At 35.8% G+C, this 22,480-nt stretch overlaps 1 protein-coding gene across 2 annotated transcripts; it reads left to right on the forward strand.

The window, feature by feature from the left end:
- The first annotated feature begins 287 nt into the window (after positions 1–287).
- LOC101256905 (uncharacterized) lies at positions 288–22,021 on the forward strand. Of its 2 annotated transcripts, none has more exons than XM_010327235.4 (23): positions 288–607; positions 961–2,019; positions 4,911–5,026; positions 6,263–6,471; positions 6,683–6,802; positions 7,126–7,254; positions 7,340–7,465; positions 9,226–9,281; positions 9,376–9,475; positions 10,030–10,147; positions 10,287–10,496; positions 11,669–11,993; positions 14,235–14,328; positions 17,292–17,400; positions 17,510–17,778; positions 17,907–18,031; positions 18,409–18,643; positions 19,322–19,510; positions 19,604–19,887; positions 20,115–20,334; positions 20,406–20,645; positions 21,119–21,204; positions 21,528–22,021. In XM_010327235.4, the coding sequence occupies exons 2-23, from the start codon at positions 1,199–1,201 to the stop codon at positions 21,685–21,687; spliced, it is 4,341 nt and encodes a 1,446-aa protein (XP_010325537.1). In that variant the 5' UTR covers positions 288–607; positions 961–1,198; the 3' UTR covers positions 21,688–22,021. The 2 variants fall into 2 exon arrangements, with proteins under 2 accessions (XP_010325537.1, XP_004245854.1); XM_004245806.5 differs by having other exon boundaries at positions 20,127–20,334.
- Positions 22,022–22,480: the final 459 nt, after the last annotated feature.

Here is a 22,480-nt window from a genome sequence, read left to right on the forward strand (position 1 = left end):
TTATTGTTTTTTCTTTCTTCTATCAGATTTTGTAAAATTTCACATACTAATTAAATTTGACTAAGATCGTCTTATCGAGAAGGTCATTTTATTTTCGTTAATACCAAAAATAAAAAAGCTATTTTCTAGTATCATGCTTATTTTTTTTTTAAAAATATAACTTAGAATTGAGTAAAATATAATAGTTTATATATAATTTTTTTGTAATAATAAACACAAAGGAAATGGCATATTCGATATTAATGTCATAGTATAAGGCGAATCTGGTAACGGTTCGAGTGGATCTCAACGAGAGTCCAGCTCATAGTCTAATAAACACCTTTTGCAATGGCAACTCTTTCTCTCTCTTTCTTCCTCTCTCTGTCTTTGCCTCTTCACTTCACTTTCACTGCTCCATACATACACAACCAACAAAACAAGTAGCCATCAACATCAACATCATCATCATCCACCATTGCCAAAGTTGAAGGTTGTAAATGAAAAAATGGAGTAGTAATTGAAAAACACTGAAAGCTACTTTGTGTGTATATATATATATATATGCACTTTGCTTTACTTCACTTTAGATTTGACCGGAAAAGAGTTGCATCATTTCAATTGTGGAAAGGTTCGTAAGTTCTCCGGAATTTCTCTTTTAATAAGTGTGTTTTTACTTCTGGCGATCGGTATGAGGGTTTAAATTGAGTATATCCGTATTTAATTGTTGATTTAAAGTGATTTGTATGAATGTTGAGGGTAGATGTGTGGTTATTTAGTGTACTGTGCTTTTGAATTAGGACTTTTTTTTTTTTGCTGATTGAGGAGAAAAAGTATTGTTACGAGTACATGATTTCACAGTGTGAATTGTAGTCTATAAGTGGGAGTATAAGATAATTGTTGTGCAGTCTGGTTTACTATTGAAGTATGAACTGTTATTATTATTAGTTTTTAGTTTGATTAGCTTATGTATGTTTTTCTCAGGGTGGAGGTACCAAGGATTATTCCTGTTTTGGGTTTAAACAGAGAAAATTGAATTGATAAATATGATCTGTGGGAGATACTGTATTCACGTTGGCTTTAGTGAGCTTGTGAGCTGAAATTCTGTTTTGTTCCGAAAGCAAGCAAATTGGTTGAGACAAGTAGGATTGAGCTTAGTTCTGGCTTTACCAACACAATTGTTATGCTTTGAGGTTATTAGTCTATTTTTCTTTGGGCGGTGATGCGTCCAATGCTAGAGAAATGCTTGCTCAACAGGTGCATTTTATGTCATTTCTTTATAGTAGTGTTTTCCCTTGGATTAGAGCAGTATAGAGATGAGCCTGTTGCATTTGGGAAGCTAAAAACAGATTATTATTCTGAAATCAATATCACGCCGTATTATCTGGAATCAGGATCTCAATTATTGAGAAATAATTCAGTTTCCTGTGAGGATCTTGAAGGAGTTGGATCATTTGATACAACGTGCTTGCTGAATTCAAACTTGTATATAGATTCTGACTTGTATGTGTTGGGTACTGGGAACTTGGAGATACTTCCTCAGGTTTCTATTAACTGTCCAATTCAAGGCTGTATTATAAGTTTCAATTTGTCTGGCAATGTTAAAGTTGGGCAAGATGCAAGAGTTCTAGCTGGTTCTGTTATTTTTTCTGCGCTCAGTCTGACGTTGGGACACAATTCTTCTATAAATACTACTGCATTGGGTGGAGAACCACCTTCTCAGACTAGTGGGACGCCAGTTGGGTATGATGGTGCTGGCGGAGGGCATGGTGGACGAGGTGCATCCTGCCTGAAAACTAACGATACAAATACTTGGGGTGGTGATGTTTATGCTTGGTCTACGTTGTCAAAGCCATGGTCTTATGGAAGCAAGGGTGGTGGTAGCTCTAGTGAACACAAGTTTGGAGGAAGTGGGGGAGGACGCGTTTACCTTGATCTGAAAGATCTCCTATACATAAATGGATCGATACATGCAGATGGGGGAGATGGAGGGTCAAGCGGTGGGGGTTCCGGTGGCAGCATTTTTGTACATGCACAAAAACTGTGAGTAATCTTTCTTCTTGTGCTTGCAGTCTGAATCATTATTTCTTTGTCTTTTAGGAATATGTCAAAAAACTTACTTTATAACCACATAACTATTCTCGAGCAATCGAAAATTCAAACTATATGCATCTTGATTATCGTCCAAATAATATGGAAATTGAATTTCAAGCTGAAAATGTCAAAAATTATTATGTGAAAAGTATGAACTAACAGCTACCATGCCCTTTTTATTTTCAAAATGTCAATAGCAATCTATTTGTACTTATTGGTACTCGTTTTTTAGTAGCTTGTGCATTCTATGTCTGCCAACTCACAATTTCAAACATTAAATTCTTGTGCATTAAGCTTCTCAACTTTCAAATGGATTTTCTCTGTTGTGTTCTTGGAATCAATTGCTTAGGTGTTATTAAGAAAATAAACCTTGGACACAAAAAAACTTTGCTCTTGAGGTATGAAAGATCATATATACAAAAGGCAACGACCTATTCTTCAAACCCCTTGGGTATGCTAGGGTTGGCATTTGGTGTGTGGACAAGTTTGGTTAGACCATGAATTCAAATGAGCTGGGTTCCAATACCACTCATTAAGACCAAATTAGCCAAGTGTTATGCCGAAGATAATAAAGAAAATTGTGAATGAGGATAAATCAAGGATCTAAAGAGAATTATACCAAAGGACACAATTTTTTTAATGTGGTTAAGCAGATCGGATTGATTGGTCCAATGACTTATGGTGGGTGCTTAAGGCTGTCTTAGTGATGATGTGGGTCTGAGTTCGACTATCACTCATAACATGTCTAGCTGCACATTTCTCAATTTTAAATGTGGTTAAGCAAATTGGCATACATCTACTGATGAAGATGAGCAACCCACTAGTCTAAAGAGAATATAAAAGAGAGTACAAAATTTTTCAAGGAATAACCTCACATATTTTACTCTGGAAGAGAATTACACAGATGACAACTTGAATTCTTAGTTTCTCTCCGTTTGGCTTGAAACATGAAACAACGAATATTAACCAAGAGGAAAAGCTAAAAAAGAGACAAATAGACTATAATATTTAAGGTATGCCATTTCTCATGTCTTGAATTTGTTTTATCTTTGATCAAAATCTCAATTTTCTCCAAAAAAGTCCATGAACTCTAGTCAAACCATCAAATGTGGATTGAGTGAATCCCACTCATATCCTGCACCTAGCGGTGGAAATTGGGCGGGTTGGGTTTAATTTGGGCGTGTCAAAATGGGTCAAGACCCAACCCAACCCAAATATGTTTGGGCTAAAATGGGTTGGGTCAAAACGGGTCATAAGCCAACCTGCCCATTTTTTACTAAATTTTAATAGCTTTCTTTGTTATGTTATAAGCTTTTAGTGCCTTATAATTTTTTTTTTTATTACAACTATATATAACATATAAAATTTAAAAAAAAGTTTTTTGAAAATATTTTGACAAGGTTAAGTTATCATTCTCAAAAAAATAAATAAAATATTTTGACAAGATTTCTCAAAAATCAATTTGGGTTACATATCAACTCAATCTTTAATGGGTTGAAATGGGTCTGGTTGAAATGGATTGAGCTAACAAATGAGCGGATCAATAACCAACACAAACCTAAATGGCTTGGCTTGGGTTGATTTTGCTGCCCTTACCTGCACCCACACCCAGGTGCACCCACACCTGTCTCGTGTCAACACATGGTGTGGCAGCATAAATGAAGAGTCCCAACTTAGCCTAGAACTAGATCCACTTTGAACTTGGCTGAACCTTCGTCTACTACCATGTACTAATAAGTTTTCTTGAAATTAAAGTCCCTCCAATGAATGAACAAATTATCATAGTCTACATTGTATACAACTGGTTTCAAATAAAAAATTCTATAGCTTATACAACTAAAATGATCTAATTGTAACCAGTTCTATAATGCTAAAGACTGTACTGAGTGGCTAAAAGTTTTCAACACCACTGGCAACTCTGGCGATACAGAATACTACTCTGCTAATGCATTACCCTCCGCATTCACAAGAAAGTGGCAAATTTCTTGGACATACTAGAACACTCTATCAGTTGAAAAATGGAACCACGTTATAAAGAAGAAATGACCTTTCAATCGCGATTAATCTTGAGAGTATAATGATTGTCAATAACAACTTCCTTGGGAGGATGCCACTATTAAAATGACCTTTCAATCGCGATTAATCTTGAGAGTATAATGATTGTCAATAACAACTTCCTTGGGAGGATGCCACTATCTTTTATATGTAATACTTATTCAGTAAAACTTTACCCCAAATTATTTTAATAAAATAGATTGATAACTGAATGCAAGTGTAAAACTAATTGACAATATAGGCTGCCGGTTTCCCTCGTCATGAAAAAAAATCACAAAGTTTAGAAGAAACCAACTTAAAGAACATTCCGTATAATTCAGTCGCACAGAAATAGTTATAGTCCTATGCAAAAGAAACAGGTTTAAAAGTGTAATATTTTTCTACAATAGCTCTCATAAAATCCCTTTAAAAGAAAGGGAAAAAAAAATACAATATAAGTCAATTTGCAAATATTTTTTTAATAATCACAAAATGTTTTTCATTCATTGTTTTTTTATATCTTTTCCTTTTGATGCATAAAGTACTGTGGTAGGGGAAAAGTCCCCCCCCCCCCACCCCCCCCAGCACACACGGAAAAAACTATGATGACTTGTGTCTGTTTCAGTTGCTTTGTTAATAGAGTTTGTAAGAACCTCAATATTGATTGTTTTAGCAGTTTGTATAACTATAAACTTGATTTCAGTCTTAAAATGCTGATTGTATTCATTTTTCTACTGCACAATTTGAATAACTATTTACAGTATTTACATGCCCTGAATTTAACATCAATACGGATACCTGGACAGGAAAGGGTCCGGAGAAATAACTGCAGCTGGTGGGAGGGGATGGGGTGGAGGCGGTGGTGGAAGGATCTCATTGAACTGTAACAGCAGACAAGAAGATGTAAAAGTTACCGTGCATGGTTTGTGTTGTTTTTGACACATTTTATTGATTGCAATATTTTACGACTTGCTAAGTTTTCATTCTTCGTTTGGGTAAATGGGTTATCTAGTTGATGCATACTCTAAAGTCTTACGTTACTTTTTCCTACGTACTTGAAAATGATTCACTCTTTCCAAATTAAAAGTAGTGGGTAAATTAGTTGGATCCTTCAAATGCATTCATATGGATATCAGACCTGCTTCAATATTTCCCCTCGATATGTGTGGAGCTGAATGAACTAGTTCCTCGAAATACATTGACAAAAACCCCAACCCTCTGACCTATTAATCTTGAGGTAGCTCAAGTAGAACTGTCGGAATTCCTAAATTGTCTAAGTTGTTTAGAAAATTAACACTCTTTTGATTCAATACTCTACAATGGAATTGTTACTTTGTATTTTTATTTTAGTCAACAAGCTTAATCTCATTTGAAAACTTTCATATTTTATCTTTGGCTTCCATGTTTTTCAAATTGAACTGAATTTTTTCATGGTGGTTAAAAGGCCAAAATTCTTGGTAAGGATTTTGTAAGGAAAAGTTGCTTGCTTGCTAAATTCAGACAGAACTTTATCATTCGGGATGGAAGGAATAAACGTGAAACTGTTCCCGTCACACTGCTAGTGGGTTTTATGTAGTATCAAGAGTGAGACGTGTAGCAAAGACCAATGGAAGTGAGAAAACAACTCTCTTTGTTTTTGCCCTCAGAGTTTTTGGTCGAGTGCTAATAATGCAACACATTGATGTGCGGGTTTGGGTTTGAACCTTGCTGCAGACAAAAGCTTCGTATTTAAATGGAGATGAGTAGGGGGGGGGGGGGGGCGCATTGCCCACATAGTTTTGTACCATGCACCATTTATACTCCCCACCTTGTTTTTACCCACAGAATGTATATTTGTACGAGATGAATACAAATTTTACTTTGCTTGAGTACCTAAGATGATTCCAGATATAGTTGTCACTTGTCAGTCAGTTGTCCACACATAAAATAAAGGAAGAGTGTAAAACATCATTCAAACACGGTCTTCAAAAAGGCTGAATGGATGTCGTCTCTCACCCCTATGTTAAACTGATCTTGAATCTGTGGTCTAGGTGTGACGGCATTTTTATGTTTATTGGGAGAAAAGTGATATTATTCTGACTGAAGTATAAAGTTGCCCTAGTCCAAGTGTTCAATGCCTCTCTTTAAGCTAGATAATCTTTATTTGGTCTTTTGACAGGTGGTCGGAGTATCGGTTGTCCTCAGAATGCTGGGGCAGCAGGTACTTTCTATGATGCATATGTACTGAGTTTACGGGTAGACAATGACAATATAACAACAGAAACAGAAACCCCTCTGCTGGATTTTTCAACTTCCCCTCTCTGGACAAATGTTTATGTCGAGAACAATGCTAAAGTTTTAGTGCCTCTACTTTGGTCACGAGTTCAGGTCTGTATCTTCTTTTTTCCAAGATTATAATATTGGTTGTGTTTGTTGGTGAAGATCTGGACTCAAATTATCAAGATCTCTCGTCTGTTGACTTCCAGAGTCATGTCATTCTTGCTAAACCACTAGTTACAAGTGTTCTAATTTTCAAATTAGTGATTGTTTTTCTTTTGGTTAACAAATCATTCATTCTGTTCATAATTTCTTTATAAAGGTGAGGGGCCAAATTAGTCTACTTTATGGAAGCAGCATCGTCTTCGGGTTGTCTAATATCCCAGTTTCGGAATTTGAGCTTGTAGCGGAGGAACTTCTGATGAGTGATTCTATAATAAAGGTAAAATTTCATTTGAGGATCTCTTATTGCTCTCTAAAATATCTACCTGCCTTTTCCAGCATGGACCATTGTCTATTCCAACCTTTTAAAACATTTTCTCAGGAATCACTGGCTAGTAAGTTGTTGGACCAGATTTGTAACCTTACCTATTTAAATGCTAATAGTCTATTTCTTTTCTTGAACATGACTCAAAACATATTATTGAAATAGTTAAATCTCCACTATCTTCTGTTACAAAATTGCATTCTGAATATATCTTGATGAGATACACAAGCAGTATTAACTGTACTCTCGCCGCTCCTAACACAAAAACCGTATTGAAGGTTTCTGGTGCACTCAGAGTATCTGTGAAGATGTTACTAATGTTACAATCTGAAATCCAAGTTGATGGTGGAGGAAACACAGTTGTTACTACATCTGTGCTTGAAGTCAGGAATCTCGCTGTTCTGAAGGTAATCATTAAAAGTTTACCCGATATATCGATACTGGTTTAGTTAAATTTCTGGTAAATTAACTTCTGTAGTACTTCTTTTGCAGGGAAAGTCTGTTATTAGTTCAAATGCAAACTTGGCTTTATATGGTCAGGGACTCCTAAAGTTGACTGGTGATGGTGATTCAATCATAGGCCAGAGGCTTTCCTTGTCACTATTCTATAACATTACGGTAAGATGATGATATATATGTGCCTATCAATTCCACCTAGTACCTGCTACATCCTACTAGAACAAAAACCGGATTGTATGCCTGTCAAGGTTTAGGCAAACGAACAGGCTATAAATTTAAACCATGCTACTTTTGAACTTTGGTCAAACCTTATCTATATAAATGTGCTTGCGTCACTAATTGAATGCTCGCTCTTCTCAGTTTATGCAATACACAATTAGACCCTCTGGAAATATTGGAGGTCTTTTACTTCATCACATTTTACAGTAATGTATAAGGAACAAACCTTGTGATATTTGTATGTAAGGTTTGTTTAATTGGTAAATATCACATGCTAGTTTGAATTTGGATTGTTCAATGGATTTTAATACTTGAAGCTGCACCAAAGATGTATATTACTAGTTCATGAAGCGGATGATAGGATACCAGGGTTCAATTGTAGCAGAAACAAAAGAGCGCTAGGTGACCCTTTCCCTCCACCTAAATTTTAGTGCTTAGAGTTGCTAGATACCTATGCTGGTGGGATATACAGTTTTCACCCCGTGAATAATCTCGATGCACCTGAGCTATCCTAACACCACTGTTTTCAATTTTTTTTAGAAAAATATCGTTGAAAGTTTTGAACCATGTATCAGGTATTACTTTCCTTTTGTATGACATAGTTTGACTAGGCATCAATATTAAGAAGCTAATGGGGCAATGCATATTGAGTATATTGATAGCAGTACAGGAAATTCATAAAGCTGTTAAACTTGTTGGTTTGATAGGGAAGACAAGGAACTTGGTTTAAAAATTTGGTTCCTTCAAACTATGGAATGTTGATTTTCTAAAATGGGACTGTCGATGAGTATTAGGTTCGGAAGAAGTAAAGTTGTCAGAACGGGTTCCAAATGGACAATTTGTGAATTAAATCTTGTATATTTAGGTATATAACAAGAGAAAAACAGTGTAGTCACAAAGAAACAGTTTGGCGTGTAGCAACCAACAATACTAAAGGTAATAATGAAAAATAAACTCAAAAATCTTAGAAATTAATTTAATCCATCTCAAAGATTGATATCAGCATCATCATGCCCATGACCAACTCAGGATATAACGAATAACGTGACCAAAGAAAATTCTGAACCACACGTGTATATATACGAGCATCTCTGGATACATATGGGTTATAAGTTATATATTGGGTTCACACAATGTATAGAGATATTAATAAAATATGTGCTTTAACTGTTAACTGCTTGTGTTGAATCGTTTAATGAAGTACCTATAGAGTACTGTCAGAAGCTAGCAACTATGACAAACAGTCATACGTCTATTTTAGAATATCCAAAATGAACGGCAACATATATAGGAATGACAAGCGGAAAGCTTAATGTAAATATTGATGTATGATTCTATTGTAGAAGACTAAGAACCTAATAACATCTAACACATACATTTAAAATTCTGTTACCAATGCAGATTTATCGATTGCTTATTGTTACCTTTTAAATTTGCTCTTTCTTCATTTGCAATAATTGAGAGGGGGTCAAAGATGAGAAAGATTTGGAGCTTGTTGAAACTTACCATCTTGGTTGACTTTGTGCAGTTTCCACTACCAATTGAGTATGAGATAGCAAGTACTTGTTTTCCCCAATGTTTTCCTTGGATTTGATCGTCTTTTCACTGTTATTATTTCCCATTAAACTCTGAAGGGTTTCTACCTTTGTTTTTACTGCTATACTTCCTTCGTAATCCTTTGTTTAACTTCCCATTGTTAGGTTGGCCCAGGATCTCTACTTCAAGCGCCCTTGGATGACCATAGAAGTAGAAGCAAGTATGGTGTTTACATCCTCTGTTGTTTGATATACTATGCAATTTAGTGGTACTATTTCGTTTATGCCATTTTTAACCTCCTTGGCTCCTAATAGGGTGACTGAATCTCTGTGCGACAGCACAATCTGTCCAATGGATCTGATTACTCCCCCTGATGATTGCCATGTGAATTACACGCTGTCCTTTTCTCTACAAGTAAGATAAACCTATCTTATACTTTGTATACTGACAATAATGTGTGTGTGATATACATTTAAATTTATCTAAAAAATGGAAATATTAAAGCAAAAAAGCTCAATTTTATTTCAGTTTATTTACTATATTTTCCTCCTTTTCTTGCATGATTGAGTTAAAATCCATAGATAGAAAAAATATTGGAGAGGTGATCATGAATTAAAAGGTAGACCTATGTGATGAAACATAATCATCAAGAGGATTCACACATCCTTTACTTGTTTAAAAATATATCTTCTGCTTCACCTATCTCAATACATCATAATTTGTTGTTCTGGTAAATCACACAGTTTTCATCTTTACTCTGTTTGATAAAGCTCACGATGGTCACTTTGGACAGATGCCCTGTTGCTTGAGATTAACTGTTCATTTCCTTGTCTTACGTCAATATTTAGGATAATAGAAAATGACCAACTGAATATCAGTGATGCTCTTACACCAAATTTTGCCTCTTATTAAAACAACGTACATGCTGCTTGAGACTTATTTTTCATTTCCTTGTTTGCTAATGGCAGATTTGTCGAGTGGAAGACATTATTGTCACAGGCATAATTAGGGGTAGCATTATCCATGTTCACAGAGCCAGAACTGTCATTGTGGACTATGATGGTGCCATAACAGCCTCTGAATTAGGTGATGACTTTTGCCAGTGATTTTTCATTACGTTGCTGTCCTTGTTCTTGGGTTCTGATTATTTTGACCCTGCTCCTCCTCTGAGCCAGAGAGCAGGAGAGAGGTTTCTGAAATGTCTCATCTGACGGTGTAATTTCAGGTTGCAGTAAAGGTGTTGGCATGGGAAACTACTCAAATGGAGCAGGTGGTGGCGCCGGACATGGAGGAAGAGGAGGTTCAGGATTTTTCAACGGGAGGCTGAGTGAAGGTGGTCAAAGATATGGCAGAGCTGATTTTCCCTGCGAGTTGGGCAGTGGGAGTGAAGGTCCAGGCCAGTCCAATGGACCTGTTATTGGAGGTGGAATAATTGGTAAAAAATTTTACTTAGTTATTATTCTTGAATCTGTTCACCTTTTTGTGCTTGTTATTATATGTTTTATGGTGGCCGATAAATTAGCACACATTCCTCTTCATTTCTTTCCATCTAATTTACAAATTCCTTTTTATTTATTTTTTCTTAGTTTTTGAACTACTAGTTTGCTGCTTATCTGCTAGGACATGTGCAGTGTTAGTGGAATTACGTTGCTTAGATTGTGTACTCCAGGGTTCTGTTTAAAATTTTCTGGTTGTATGTGGCATTGGTGGGGGATTAGGTTAGTAATGTCAGTGCTCTATTGGAAAACACCAATGTGGTGGAATGCATCAAATATCTGGTTGATATCGACAACTAAAATAGAATGCAAGGAGAACTCTTCTGCTTGTCGTTTCCTCTTCAACCAAGAAAATAAGCTGTTTGCGTAATAGTTTGATTGGAACTTGAAGTTCTTTTCTTATTGAATATGGGCTTCCATATTTATTACGATTATGTGTGGTGTGATCTGTGTTGGCTGATTATGGTGATGTCAGAGATGGTGATTCTATGGAATCCATCTCGATATTATACTAATAACTTCGGGCTCTTAATAGCAAAACAATGTTGTTTAGTTCCAGTGTTGATTCTTCATGGACTGTCACCCGAAGAATGGGTCCCAAATAATATATTTAAATGTCTAATTGCTTTCTATTCTAATTTTGTATTTCTACTTCAAATAAAACAGCATTTGCAAATTTTGTTGTCTCCCACATTTCGTCTCAATCAGTTTTAGTTGGTAAGATAAAGTATGTAGAAAAAAGAAAATAAGCGTATGTAGACTTATGATCCCAACTATAGATTAGAACGAAAGGAAGGTTAAGAATGTGTAATCCTCTAGTAGAAGAGTAATTAGCATTTCAGGTTGCTCTACCCTAATCAAGTTCATGCCTAAGCTGGTCGATACTCGGTGGAATCACATGTGGTTAGCACACTTTTCTCTTGTGAGCCCTGCATTCTCACTTATATAATGTTTCCAAGAGTAGGTTTTATTTGAATGGTTTATTAATGCAGACTGACAAAGAGGTCATAATGCACAAATGTATATGAAGTTCTTAGAATTGACTCAGATGCATATTGTTTGATATTCACGTAATTACTTTTTGACTGCGACACTTTTTCATGGTTGCCAGTGTTGGGATCCAGCCAGTGGCCTCTTCTGAGACTTGATGTCTACGGATCTATGAGGGCTGATGGTCAAAGTTGTCGTACCCCAAGCAAAAACAGCAATGGTACTCTTGCTGGCGGAGTTGGTGGTGGTTCTGGAGGAACAATTCTACTTTTTCTTCAATTTCTTGGTCTTTCGGACAACTCAGCTATATCAGTTGTTGGAGGATGTGGTGGCCCACTGGGTGGAGGTGGCGGTGGGGGTGGCAGAGTTCATTTTCATTGGTCTAAGATACACATGGGTGAGCAGTATGTCTCCCCTGCAACTATTAATGGCAGCATTTACTATAGGTAGGTTGTGTTCATGATATACTTGTGCATTTTACCTGATGTTCATTTTCTTTGCTCTTCTTGTTTCTTCCTACAATGCTTTTGCACTATCTAGAGGTTTTGGTTGGAAATTCATTTCAAATTTTGTTTGCACTTTCTCCTTGAGATGCTGTATTTTGGTTGTGCTTTTGCTCAACTATGCTTCTTCTTATTTTGAAATTGGTGACATCTTATGTTTAACTTTTACTAGTCTTCCTCTTCAGGATTCGGGCTTCACAAATTTCATTAGGATTCTCATGTTGCAACCAATAAAAACTATGCTTCAATCTCAAGCAAGTTTAGTTCGATTATATGAACCTCCATTGACCACGCTGCTCCATTTAATCTTACCATATTGTACAACCACAGCAATAATGTACCAGAAGTTCTGGTCATAAAAAAAAAGTACCAGAAGTTCTATGGGCTCCTAATCTCAGATAGGACAAGACTCTAGAAAACATAAGACCTAGAGTAAATGTACTAAAGTGACTAAAACTTAGTCAACTAATAAGTATCACACATGTAGATCTTTTTTTTGTTGTGCCCTTTTTTGTGCTAGTCTGCGCAGATTCCAAGAAATTGTAGGTCTTTTTGAGACAATTTCCTTTCGTGTAATCTTTAGATCTACCTCGTTCCTTTGTTAATACCATCATTCGCCATGGTTTCACACCCATATAGTGCATCTGGAGGTCGATGCAGGACATGACCAAACAATCTCAAGCACACCTTCTGTTCAATGTGGAGTTTTTGATCTTATTTCATCCTGTATGACTACACATCCATCTTAGCATGCACATATTAGCAACACTCATCTTGTAGATATGTGACTTCAGCCGCCCAATTCTCATTCCCATATGGTTTTGCTAGTTTTATAATTGTTCTAAGCTTACCTTTCGGTTGGGTAGATATTCTTCTATCACATAATATCCAAGTAGCACTTCTCCATTTCGACCATCCTACCTTGATATCATGTAACATTTTTCATCTATCAACTGCATCTTTATTTAATTCCCATCTCCCCAACTAGCAAATATGATTTACTCATATTGTCTGGACTCTTGAGGCCCGACCTATCTATTCAGAAGAAAAATACAGATGTTGCTTGCGATAAGCTTCCATCAAGTAAAGTGCTTTCATGGCCTAGTTTCCCTTCCGTTATTGGCATTTGGCACCATACGTAAGAAGTGACCTTCCAAGTATAACCTTTATGATATGACATGCATTTGCAATGATCATCAGTTTCTCGATAAGTTGAATCTCTTGGTGCAAGCAATGTCATAAAATAACATCGCTTTGTTGCTTAAAGCGATGCAAAGCAAGGGATTTTGCTTCAGTGCATGGGCTATGCCATGTACTTAAGAGAAGTATGTGTTTTCAAACAACGACGCACAAAGTGATCCTAACAAAGATGGTCGATTTTTTGAATCTCTAACTTCTAAGTAGTTGATTAGTATCAATATTATTTTAATTGCAATTTGATTAATACAATACTAAATTCATATTTGCTAAGTACTTTATCTTCTCGTAACTTGTGCGCTTCACTTTACAGAAGCTTGTTTTATACTACTAGTTTTTTGCTTCAAGCCCCTTGGACTATGTCACTTTTTTGCACTTCTCACTTGTAGCAACACTTTGATTGGTTTCTTAAATAGAGGCTAAGGTGGAAAACAAAGTCTTGCAAACCTGCATCTCTCTTTAGTTCCTAGCCTATTTTAGTAGACTAGCGCATCTTCTAGATACTAGCTGTATATGCTAAGTGATCTTCATTATAGTTATACTGGATTAGCAACTTCAGAGGAGAAGGAAGGACATCTTTAAGCCAATTGTGTTTAGTGCAAAAGTTAGATCTGGTTCAGATTGGATTGCATCTAGTCCAGCGAGGATGAAAAACAAAATATGACATGTTTCTCTTAATCTTAATGGTGGAAGATATTTAATAGTACCCGGTGATAGTTTTTTTAAGATGTCCTGTTTAAAGTAAATGCGATTTCCTGCTCCAGTACAGAATATTCTTCATTCTAGATGTCCTGTCTAACTAAATGTGGTTTCCTGCTCCAAGACAGATTATTCTTCAATTTTTTAACAGGTCCCTTTTATATGTTATGATCTACCAATCAAAAAGAAAAAAAAGGTTATGATGCTGTATTATGTTATGCTTGCGAATGTTTGTCTCAGTAAATAGTACTTTGTCACTGAACTAGTTTATTTCTCAATTTATTACAGTGGCGGTACAGGGGACGGTGGTGGTCTTCGTGGAGAGGAAGGCACAATAACTGGAAGGAAGTGTCCCAAGGGCTTGTATGGTACTTTCTGTGCGGTAATTTTTCATGCTACACTGATTCGTTATTGTATTTTGTCCTATGTTTATAATAAGTACCTTTTACCCTATCTGCTGCTTACTATTAATTTCTTACTCTTAAGAAATTCATTAATCGGCAGCTGAACCACGTGATGCATTGTGGCACGTACCCTATTATATTTCACCCAACATTGTTCCTGATCTCAGATAGACAGTAGTTTAGTGTTTAGAAAAGATTCGATAGTGAATCACAAAGCTTGTTTCACTCGTGATCTAGAAGAGCTTGACCATAAATTCATCGTCTTCTCTTAAGTTCAGGTGAATGACTAATGAGGCCAAAGAAAAACTCAATGACACATGATTGTGTTATTAAAATTGAAGATAATTGTCTATAACTATGCTAAATGTTGTACCCTAGCAAAAGTTCAATAAAGTTGTGTACAATCTATAGAAGTCAAGGCTAAATAAAAAGAGAGATTTAAGCAAGTGGTGGAGAAGCTAGTTAATGAACTCTAGGAGATTGTAATTCTTTTGAAACACTCTGGGTGATTTTAGGTCTTTGTTCTCTTCCAACATCTTCAAGCATCATAGTATAGCACCTACGGGCTGATGCCTCTGGAATTGAAGATAATTGTCTATAACTATGCTAAATGTTGTACCCTAGCAAAAATTCAATAAATTTGTATACACATCTATAGAAGTCAAGGCTAAATAAAAGAGAGATTTAAGCAAGTTGTGGAGAAGCTAGTTAATGAACTCTGAGAGATTGTAATTCTTCTGAAACACTCTGGGTGATTTTAGGTCTTTGTTCTCTTCCAACATCTTCAAGCATCATAGTATAGCACCTACGGGCTGATGCCTCTGGAGGTCTATGTAGAGCAGAGCCAAATCATCTGACGCTTGTGCTACTTGTACCTTTTGTATGATGTCATTCTGATCCTGTCCAATCTGGTATGGGTTTGCATCTATCTTAACATCTAAAGTTCTAGGACATTCATATTGTAGGTGAGCCTAACATAGCAGGTCTCAATTTCGTTTGTAACACTTGCTTTTCACTTTGGTTGATATCTTCCTACCACACAACACTCTTCCATTTCAGCCATCCTATTAATTCTAGTGTGATATCTTCATACCATTCTCCTTTAGGCATTACAATTGCGTCTAGTCTAACTTCAACTTCATTCTTGTAATGCATACAACTCCTGTTGCTTTTTATTCTAAAACCTTTTTGTAAAGTACTTCTGATAGTTCTGCTAGTTTCTTTGACACAATATTACATGCAATCGCACGCACCAAGAGAACTCATCTCGTATGTTTCAGTTAGCTCATCCATAACTAAAGTAAGCAAGTATCATTAGGTATATCCTAGCGTAAACCTATGGTGATGAAAGTTTATAAAGGGAGGAGGAAGGATCTCCACATTCATTGACCTAGAAGACATACGAGGAGGAAGAATTGTCGTATATCCATTTCTCTCTATTAGGACCTGTTTCATTCTAATATTGTACCTAAGACCATCTCCAACCCACCTCTATTTTACTCTCCATTCTCTATATTTGGAGTGTAAAATAGAGAATGGGCTCTCCAACCTACCTCTAAATCACCCTCTATTCTCCATTTATAGAGAGGTGAATAGTAGTTCTCCAAATTTGGAAAACTACTATTCACACTCTCTATTTCACTTTTTCTTTATTATATTATTGTTTCTATTACTTTTTAACTAACATATTATTTTATATATAATTCCATTAATTAAATATCTTATATTCATAATTCTTTTTTAAATGTAATATAATATTTTAAAAATGTTTTTTAATATATACTACTTTTATTTCAAATTAGTAGTATTTTAATTTTTTTTCTAATTTTCATCAATAATAAAATTTTATTTTATTATTAATTTTCATTTTAAAGAATACAAAAAATTAAAATGACAAGATGAAAAATTTAATTTAAAAATACAATACATGATATGATAATTTAAATGCACGACAACAATACAATACATAACATAATAATTTAAAGACAAGATAAAATACAATAAATAACATAATAAATGAATTGATCACAATGATAATTTAGTAATCCAGTAAGTCGTTTCCAGATCTAGCACTATTCGGAAAAAAATTAGGATATGATTCCGAAAATTGTTGCGAATGCGGTTGTGATTGTTGTTTCTTTTTGAAACTATTCGTTGTTGTTCTCGTTGCATGTAATCACGATCACTTGGATCACTAATAGTTTCTCAATGCACCAATTCAACATGTCGTAGAGGCTCCAACTCCAACTATAGAAGTGGTGGTAGATGAAAATCTCCGGTTTGAACAATTTTTTAGCTAGACATAAAAAAATTAAGGACAAAAATGCTATTTATGTATTAATAATTTCTTGCAATTTATGTTATTTAAAAATTTAAGATAAAATATAATTTTATATCACATTAAATATTATATAAGGTAATTATTTGGGAAAGAAGAAATAAAGGATTTATATCATGAAATAAGAAAATAAGAATGAAATAGAAATAATAATACAATATTGAGGAGAGAGAAAAAGAATCCTTTTTATAGAGTAAAATAGATAACTGGGTTGGAGTTGGTTGTCTGAAAAAATAGAGAACTCTATATTTGGATGGTAAAATAGAGGATTGGGTTGGAGATGCCCTTACTGCTTTTCTACCCTTCTATCGGAATTCGTGTTGCAATTTATTGAGTGGGGACCATATGCTTTTTTAGAATTGTGGTTTTTTGTAGTTAGCCATGACAAACCAATCAAATTGATTATTCCTTAAGGCAAGCCCCTCATAGCAAGTTATTCTTAACTTTCTATTTGCTTATTTGAAACATTATTGTCGATATTGATGATTTCTCTAAACAATTGCTTAAAGAGTGTTATTAGCAAGCTGTTGTCTTAATATGGCCTTTTGCTATTATTCATTTGGTTAATGTGATAATCTCTATCATCATATTAAATTGAATCAGGAATGCCCTATTGGAACATACAAAGATGCTGAAGGATCAGAGCCTTCCCTGTGTATTCCCTGCTCCATTGAGCTCCTTCCTAGACGTGCTTATTTCATTCATAGGCGAGGTAATGGCTAGTTTTGAATGATAAACTCTATGAGATGTTGCTTACTCTCTCAAATCTTTTGAGAGTGTGTTGTACCAGAAGTCAATTATTGCCTTAACTGCTGCTGCAGGAGGAGTAACTGAATCACCTTGCCCCTACAAATGTGTCACTGATAAGTATAGGATGCCAAACTGCTATACACCTTTGGAGGAGCTCATATACACATTTGGAGGGCCCTGGCCATTTTCCCTGTTGTCGTCGTGCATTGTTGTGCTGCTGGCGCTTTTATTAAGTACTTTGCGAATCAAACTATTAGGATCAGGAAGTACTTATAACACTTCAAATTCAATGGACCATCACAGTCATCACCATTCACCTCATCTCCTTTCATTGTCTGAGGTATAGAACTCTTGAGATTTTGTATGCTCTTTTATCTTTTTATGCATTATCAAAATCTGTTTGTTTCACTTAGTAATTTCTTCTTTATCATCATCAGCTAAGATTCAACATTTTTTTCTAATTTTAAGGTTCGAGGTACTAGAGCAGACGAAACCCAGAGCCATGTCCACAGGATGTATTTTATGGGCCCCAATACCTTTCGCGAACCCTGGCATCTTCCTTACTCACCTCCTGATGCCATTATTGAGATTGTGTAAGAATTATATATACTCCTCTAATTATTCTTACCCCTCGGTGTAGCCCAGTGGTTTGGGCTTGAGACTTCCATGTTAGAGGTCTCATCTGGGTCGAGCTCGTTGCGCGGGGCTTGCCTTAGTGCAGGTTATCTCTCCTATGTGGTTTGCGAGCTACTGCATAGGAGAGGGTTTTACCCCGCACCCAAATGGTAGTTGATGCAGGTTTCCCTTGTCATCAAAAAAGATATATATACTCCTATTAGTCCATATTCCCATGATAAACATGGTTTTGGTATTCATCAATGACCTATCGCAAGCCATATCCATTAGTAGGGAATACTCAATAGCTCCCAGTCACTAACTTCAGCATTTCTTTTATGACATGGAATTGCAGGTATGAAGATGCTTTTAACAGATTTATAGATAATATTAATTCAGTTGCAGCATATGATTGGTGGGAGGGTTCAGTACATAGCATACTCTCTGTCCTTGCATATCCTTGCGCTTGGTCTTGGAAACAGTGGAGGAGGAGAAGAAAAGTTCATCGCCTTCAGGAATATGTGAAGTCCGAGTATGATCATTCTTGCTTACGGTCCTGCCGTTCACGTGCTTTATACAAAGGAATGAAGGTTTGTGTAGTAACTTTATTTCTGTAATAGTCCTTATTGTGATTGTGTCAAGTTCGACGTGGCTGTTATTGGTTTTCTTTGCATTCTCTCTAGGAGTGTTTTCTCATATTCTTCAATTCTGTATGCGAATAATTACATTCTTGCTGAGTTGCATTGTTACTGTGCTTGGACAAAATCCAAACATTATGTATCTAGGTGATGAGTCCCTCATCACTCTAAATTTTAAAAATGAATTGAAGGAACAGGGTGGTGTGGGAGATAATAATGGGTGTGTACATAGATTTGGATGCATTCATTTGTTTGTGCCTTTTGACCTCCATCGTGTCAATAGTTTACAGGAAATATGTTGTACGTGTTGTACTACCTCTGTCCACTTTTAATTGTCATAATTTTCTTTTTTAGAGTCGAATAATAAAAATTGACTAATATCTTACGATGTATTTGTTCATCATATTGATATGCAAAAAATTACAATTTTAGTACTTTTCATATAGTTTTTGAATATCTAAATTTTTGAAAAGCCAACATGTCAAATATAAGTGGACAGAGGGAGTATAACTTAGTGTGTCTAATTCAGATAACCAAATTTTTCGAAGAACTTAGCATGAAATGATGAAAAGACAATACGTCCTCCCACTTTCACTCCCACTGAGTCTTGATTTAATGAGTGTATTGCAGGTTGGAGCAACACCAGACTTGATGGTTTCTTATATCGATTTTTTCCTAGGAGGTGATGAGAAACGATTAGACATAGTAGCTAGTATACAGAAGAGATTTCCCATGTGCATTATCTTCGGTGGGGATGGAAGTTACATGTCACCATATTATCTTCATAGTGACACATCATTGACAAATCTCCTTGCTCAGGTCTGACATTCTTGCCCTTTGATTTTTTGTATTAGCAATTGCCACAACCTGGTGTGTTGATCATTAAAGGGGAAATATCTTATTTGTTTCCAGCATGTGCCTTCGACTGTATGGAATCGCCTGGTAGCTGGTTTAAATGCCCAGTTAAGAACTGTGAGGCATGGGTCAATCCGCTCTGCACTCCTTCCTGTCTTGAATTGGATTAAAAGTCATGGAAACCCCCAGATTGAGTTTCATGGTGTTAAGATTGAGCTTGGGTGGTTTCAAGCAACCGCTAGCGGGTACTACCAATTGGGTATTTTGGTACTGGCTGGTGATCATTCTTTGTATGATCTTACACAAGCTGAAAACTCAGGAAGCTGTGATGACTGCTCAAGGTAGTCTTGATAAGACTTTGCATATTGTTCTTTTTTGAATTTTTGTGTTCCACCTTAAACTTTCACGAGAGAAGTCTTATCTTAACATTGACCATATGTGTTATCTGTGTGGTGCATATGGCATGGTATTGCCAATCATAAAGCTAGACTCTTTCCAGTATCGTTCTTACAAATTCCAAAAGAATTAAAATGAAAACTGAGTTCTGTCATAACATCCTTGATTGTAGATTATCTTACAGGAAGGTTCCAAAAATAGTACGAAGGAATCTTAAGCAGCCTCAAGAAAGCCAGCAATGTGCGAGCCATGCATTATCCCGCAAAAAGATCACTGGTGGAATGAATGGTGGTCTCATAAATGATATTACTGTGCAATCCCTTGATTTTAGAAGGGATTACCTCTTCCCATGTTCTTTGCTATTGCACAATACCCGCCCAGTTGGTCGTCAGGTACTGTGCAGCTACTCGATTTGAGAATTTGATTTTACCATAATCTAATTTTGTCTTACTATGTGTTTCAGGACACTGTACAGCTGCTGATCACTATCTTACTATTGGCAGATCTATTTGTTACCCTTCTTACTTTAGTTTTGTTCTATTGGGTATCACTGGGGGCTTTTCTAGCTGTACTGCTTATCCTCCCTTTATCTTTGCTTTCACCTTTCCCCGCTGGCCTGAATGCCTTGTTCAGCAAAGGTCCGAAAAGAGCTACTCTTGCTCGAGTTTATGCACTGTGGAACGCTACATCTTTATCCAATATTGTAAGTTTCTCTACGGGTGCATTACATTTTGCATACTTCATTAATAAATTTAGCATGGATAGACGCCATCCTAATCCGACTTGAAATGTCATATAATGATACTTATCTGATGACGTGATAATGTCATTCTACAATAAAACTCTTATCTAAAACTTTTGGCTATAGTAAACTCTGGGTGAGCAAAACTCTAGAATGGTTACTTCAAACAACACATCTTTCAAACTCTGGGTGGGCAAAACACTGAAAAAAGGAAGATGTGAAAAATGAAGTGAGAGTTTATGAAGGCAGTCCAATTCTAGAATTATATAAATCAAGAATGTAGTAGGATCGAGTGTCTTTAAAATACAGGTCTTATTTTAATGGGGTAATTATGTTTTTTCTCTTTATTTTTCTCTATAATTGATTGATGAAGATAAATTAGGTCTTGAACTTATTTTACTTGTTTGAAAGAATCTTCTTTTGGCTTCATACAGGCTGTTGCGTTTATCTGCGGTGCAATCCACTATGGAGTTGCTGCATTGAAGCCCCCAGATGATGAAAGTAGTTGGGTTACGAAAAGGTGAGATTATCAGTATTCCTATATCCAAAGTGTGTTTCGTCCCCTAACGTTTAGTCACATCATGAGACTCAGACATAAAGGAAGTTGGAGTCAGAAGCTAGGAGATTTAGTGCTATTCCTAAAGAAAAAAACATTAAGAACTAAAAAGAATATGACTTTGTCATCTTCAATAACATGGTCGTATATCGTGGAGTCTGTAGAGGAATAGTGGCAGAAAAATACAGCTGAAATCGATTACTCACGTATCAATCAATCAACTCAAACTGAACCCAAAACACGTTATGCAATTTATATTTAAACATTTGAATTGTTTGTATTGTCAGGGAAGATGACAAATGGTGGCTTTTTCCTACGATTCTGCTGCTATTTAAGTCTGTTCAAGCTCGATTTGTTGATTGGCATGTAGCAAATTTAGAAGTTCAAGATTTTTCTCTATTCAGTCCAGATCCTGATACGTTTTGGGCGTATGAAGCTGTTTCTTGACATGAAGATCTTTGGATATAGGATGGAGAAATTGTGCAAATTTTTGGAGTGGCACTTGGAATTTTGACCTGTATATATATGTCCAAATCAGTATAAAAGCATTGGTATACATGTGCAGTTTTCTTTGATGTAATTAGTGTTTTAAGGAGAACATGAATAGGGGTTTAGAGAGAGGATTTTTTTCAGTAGAGGGTTTTTCCTTGTAAAGGGAATGTATAGATGATTTAAATTATTTTTGAGAGAACATAGATGGAATAGGACCAAGTATTTCTCTTCTTTATTTAACTTTTTAAGTTTCTAGTTAGTAAAAATGTGATGCAATTATGTTTTCTTATTTCTGCTTGTTAATTGTGGAACCATATCTGTTGCAAACTTCTGTTTTATCCTTTTGAATTTGCTTTGATATGTGTTGTATGAGACAAAGATCTTTCGGAAATAGCCTCTTTACTTTCATCAAGGATCTTTCAAAAATAGCCTCTTTACTTTCATCAAGGATCTTTCAAAAATAGCCTCTTTACTTCCATCAAGGATCTTTCGGAAGTAGACTCTTTACTTCCATCAAGGATCTTTCAAAAATAGCTTCTTTAGGAATAAGGTATGTGAACACTCTATCCTTTTTGGACGACAGACTCAATAAGATTCACTGGGTATGTTGTTGATCTCTAGATGTCGAACACAACCCAACCAAGATTGACAAAAAAATTGTAGTATATATCATAGCAATCATGAAGACAACCCAACCAAGATCGACAAAAAAATTGAAGTATATATCATAGCAATCATGCTTAAAGTA

The sequence above is a fragment of the Solanum lycopersicum genome, chromosome 8 (assembly GCF_036512215.1).
Source record: "Solanum lycopersicum chromosome 8, SLM_r2.1".
Lineage (NCBI taxonomy): Eukaryota > Viridiplantae > Streptophyta > Magnoliopsida > Solanales > Solanaceae > Solanum > Solanum lycopersicum.

Coding starts and splice junctions, on each gene's coding strand:
- LOC101256905 (XM_010327235.4), top strand. CDS start 1,199: ATGCGTCCAATGCTAGAGAAATGCTTGCTCAACAGGTGCATTTTATGT. Junction 18,644..19,321: donor CTTTATACAAAGGAATGAAG/GTTTGTGTAGTA, acceptor AGTGTATTGCAG/GTTGGAGCAACACCAGACTT. Junction 19,888..20,114: donor AGCTGTGATGACTGCTCAAG/GTAGTCTTGATA, acceptor CCTTGATTGTAG/ATTATCTTACAGGAAGGTTC.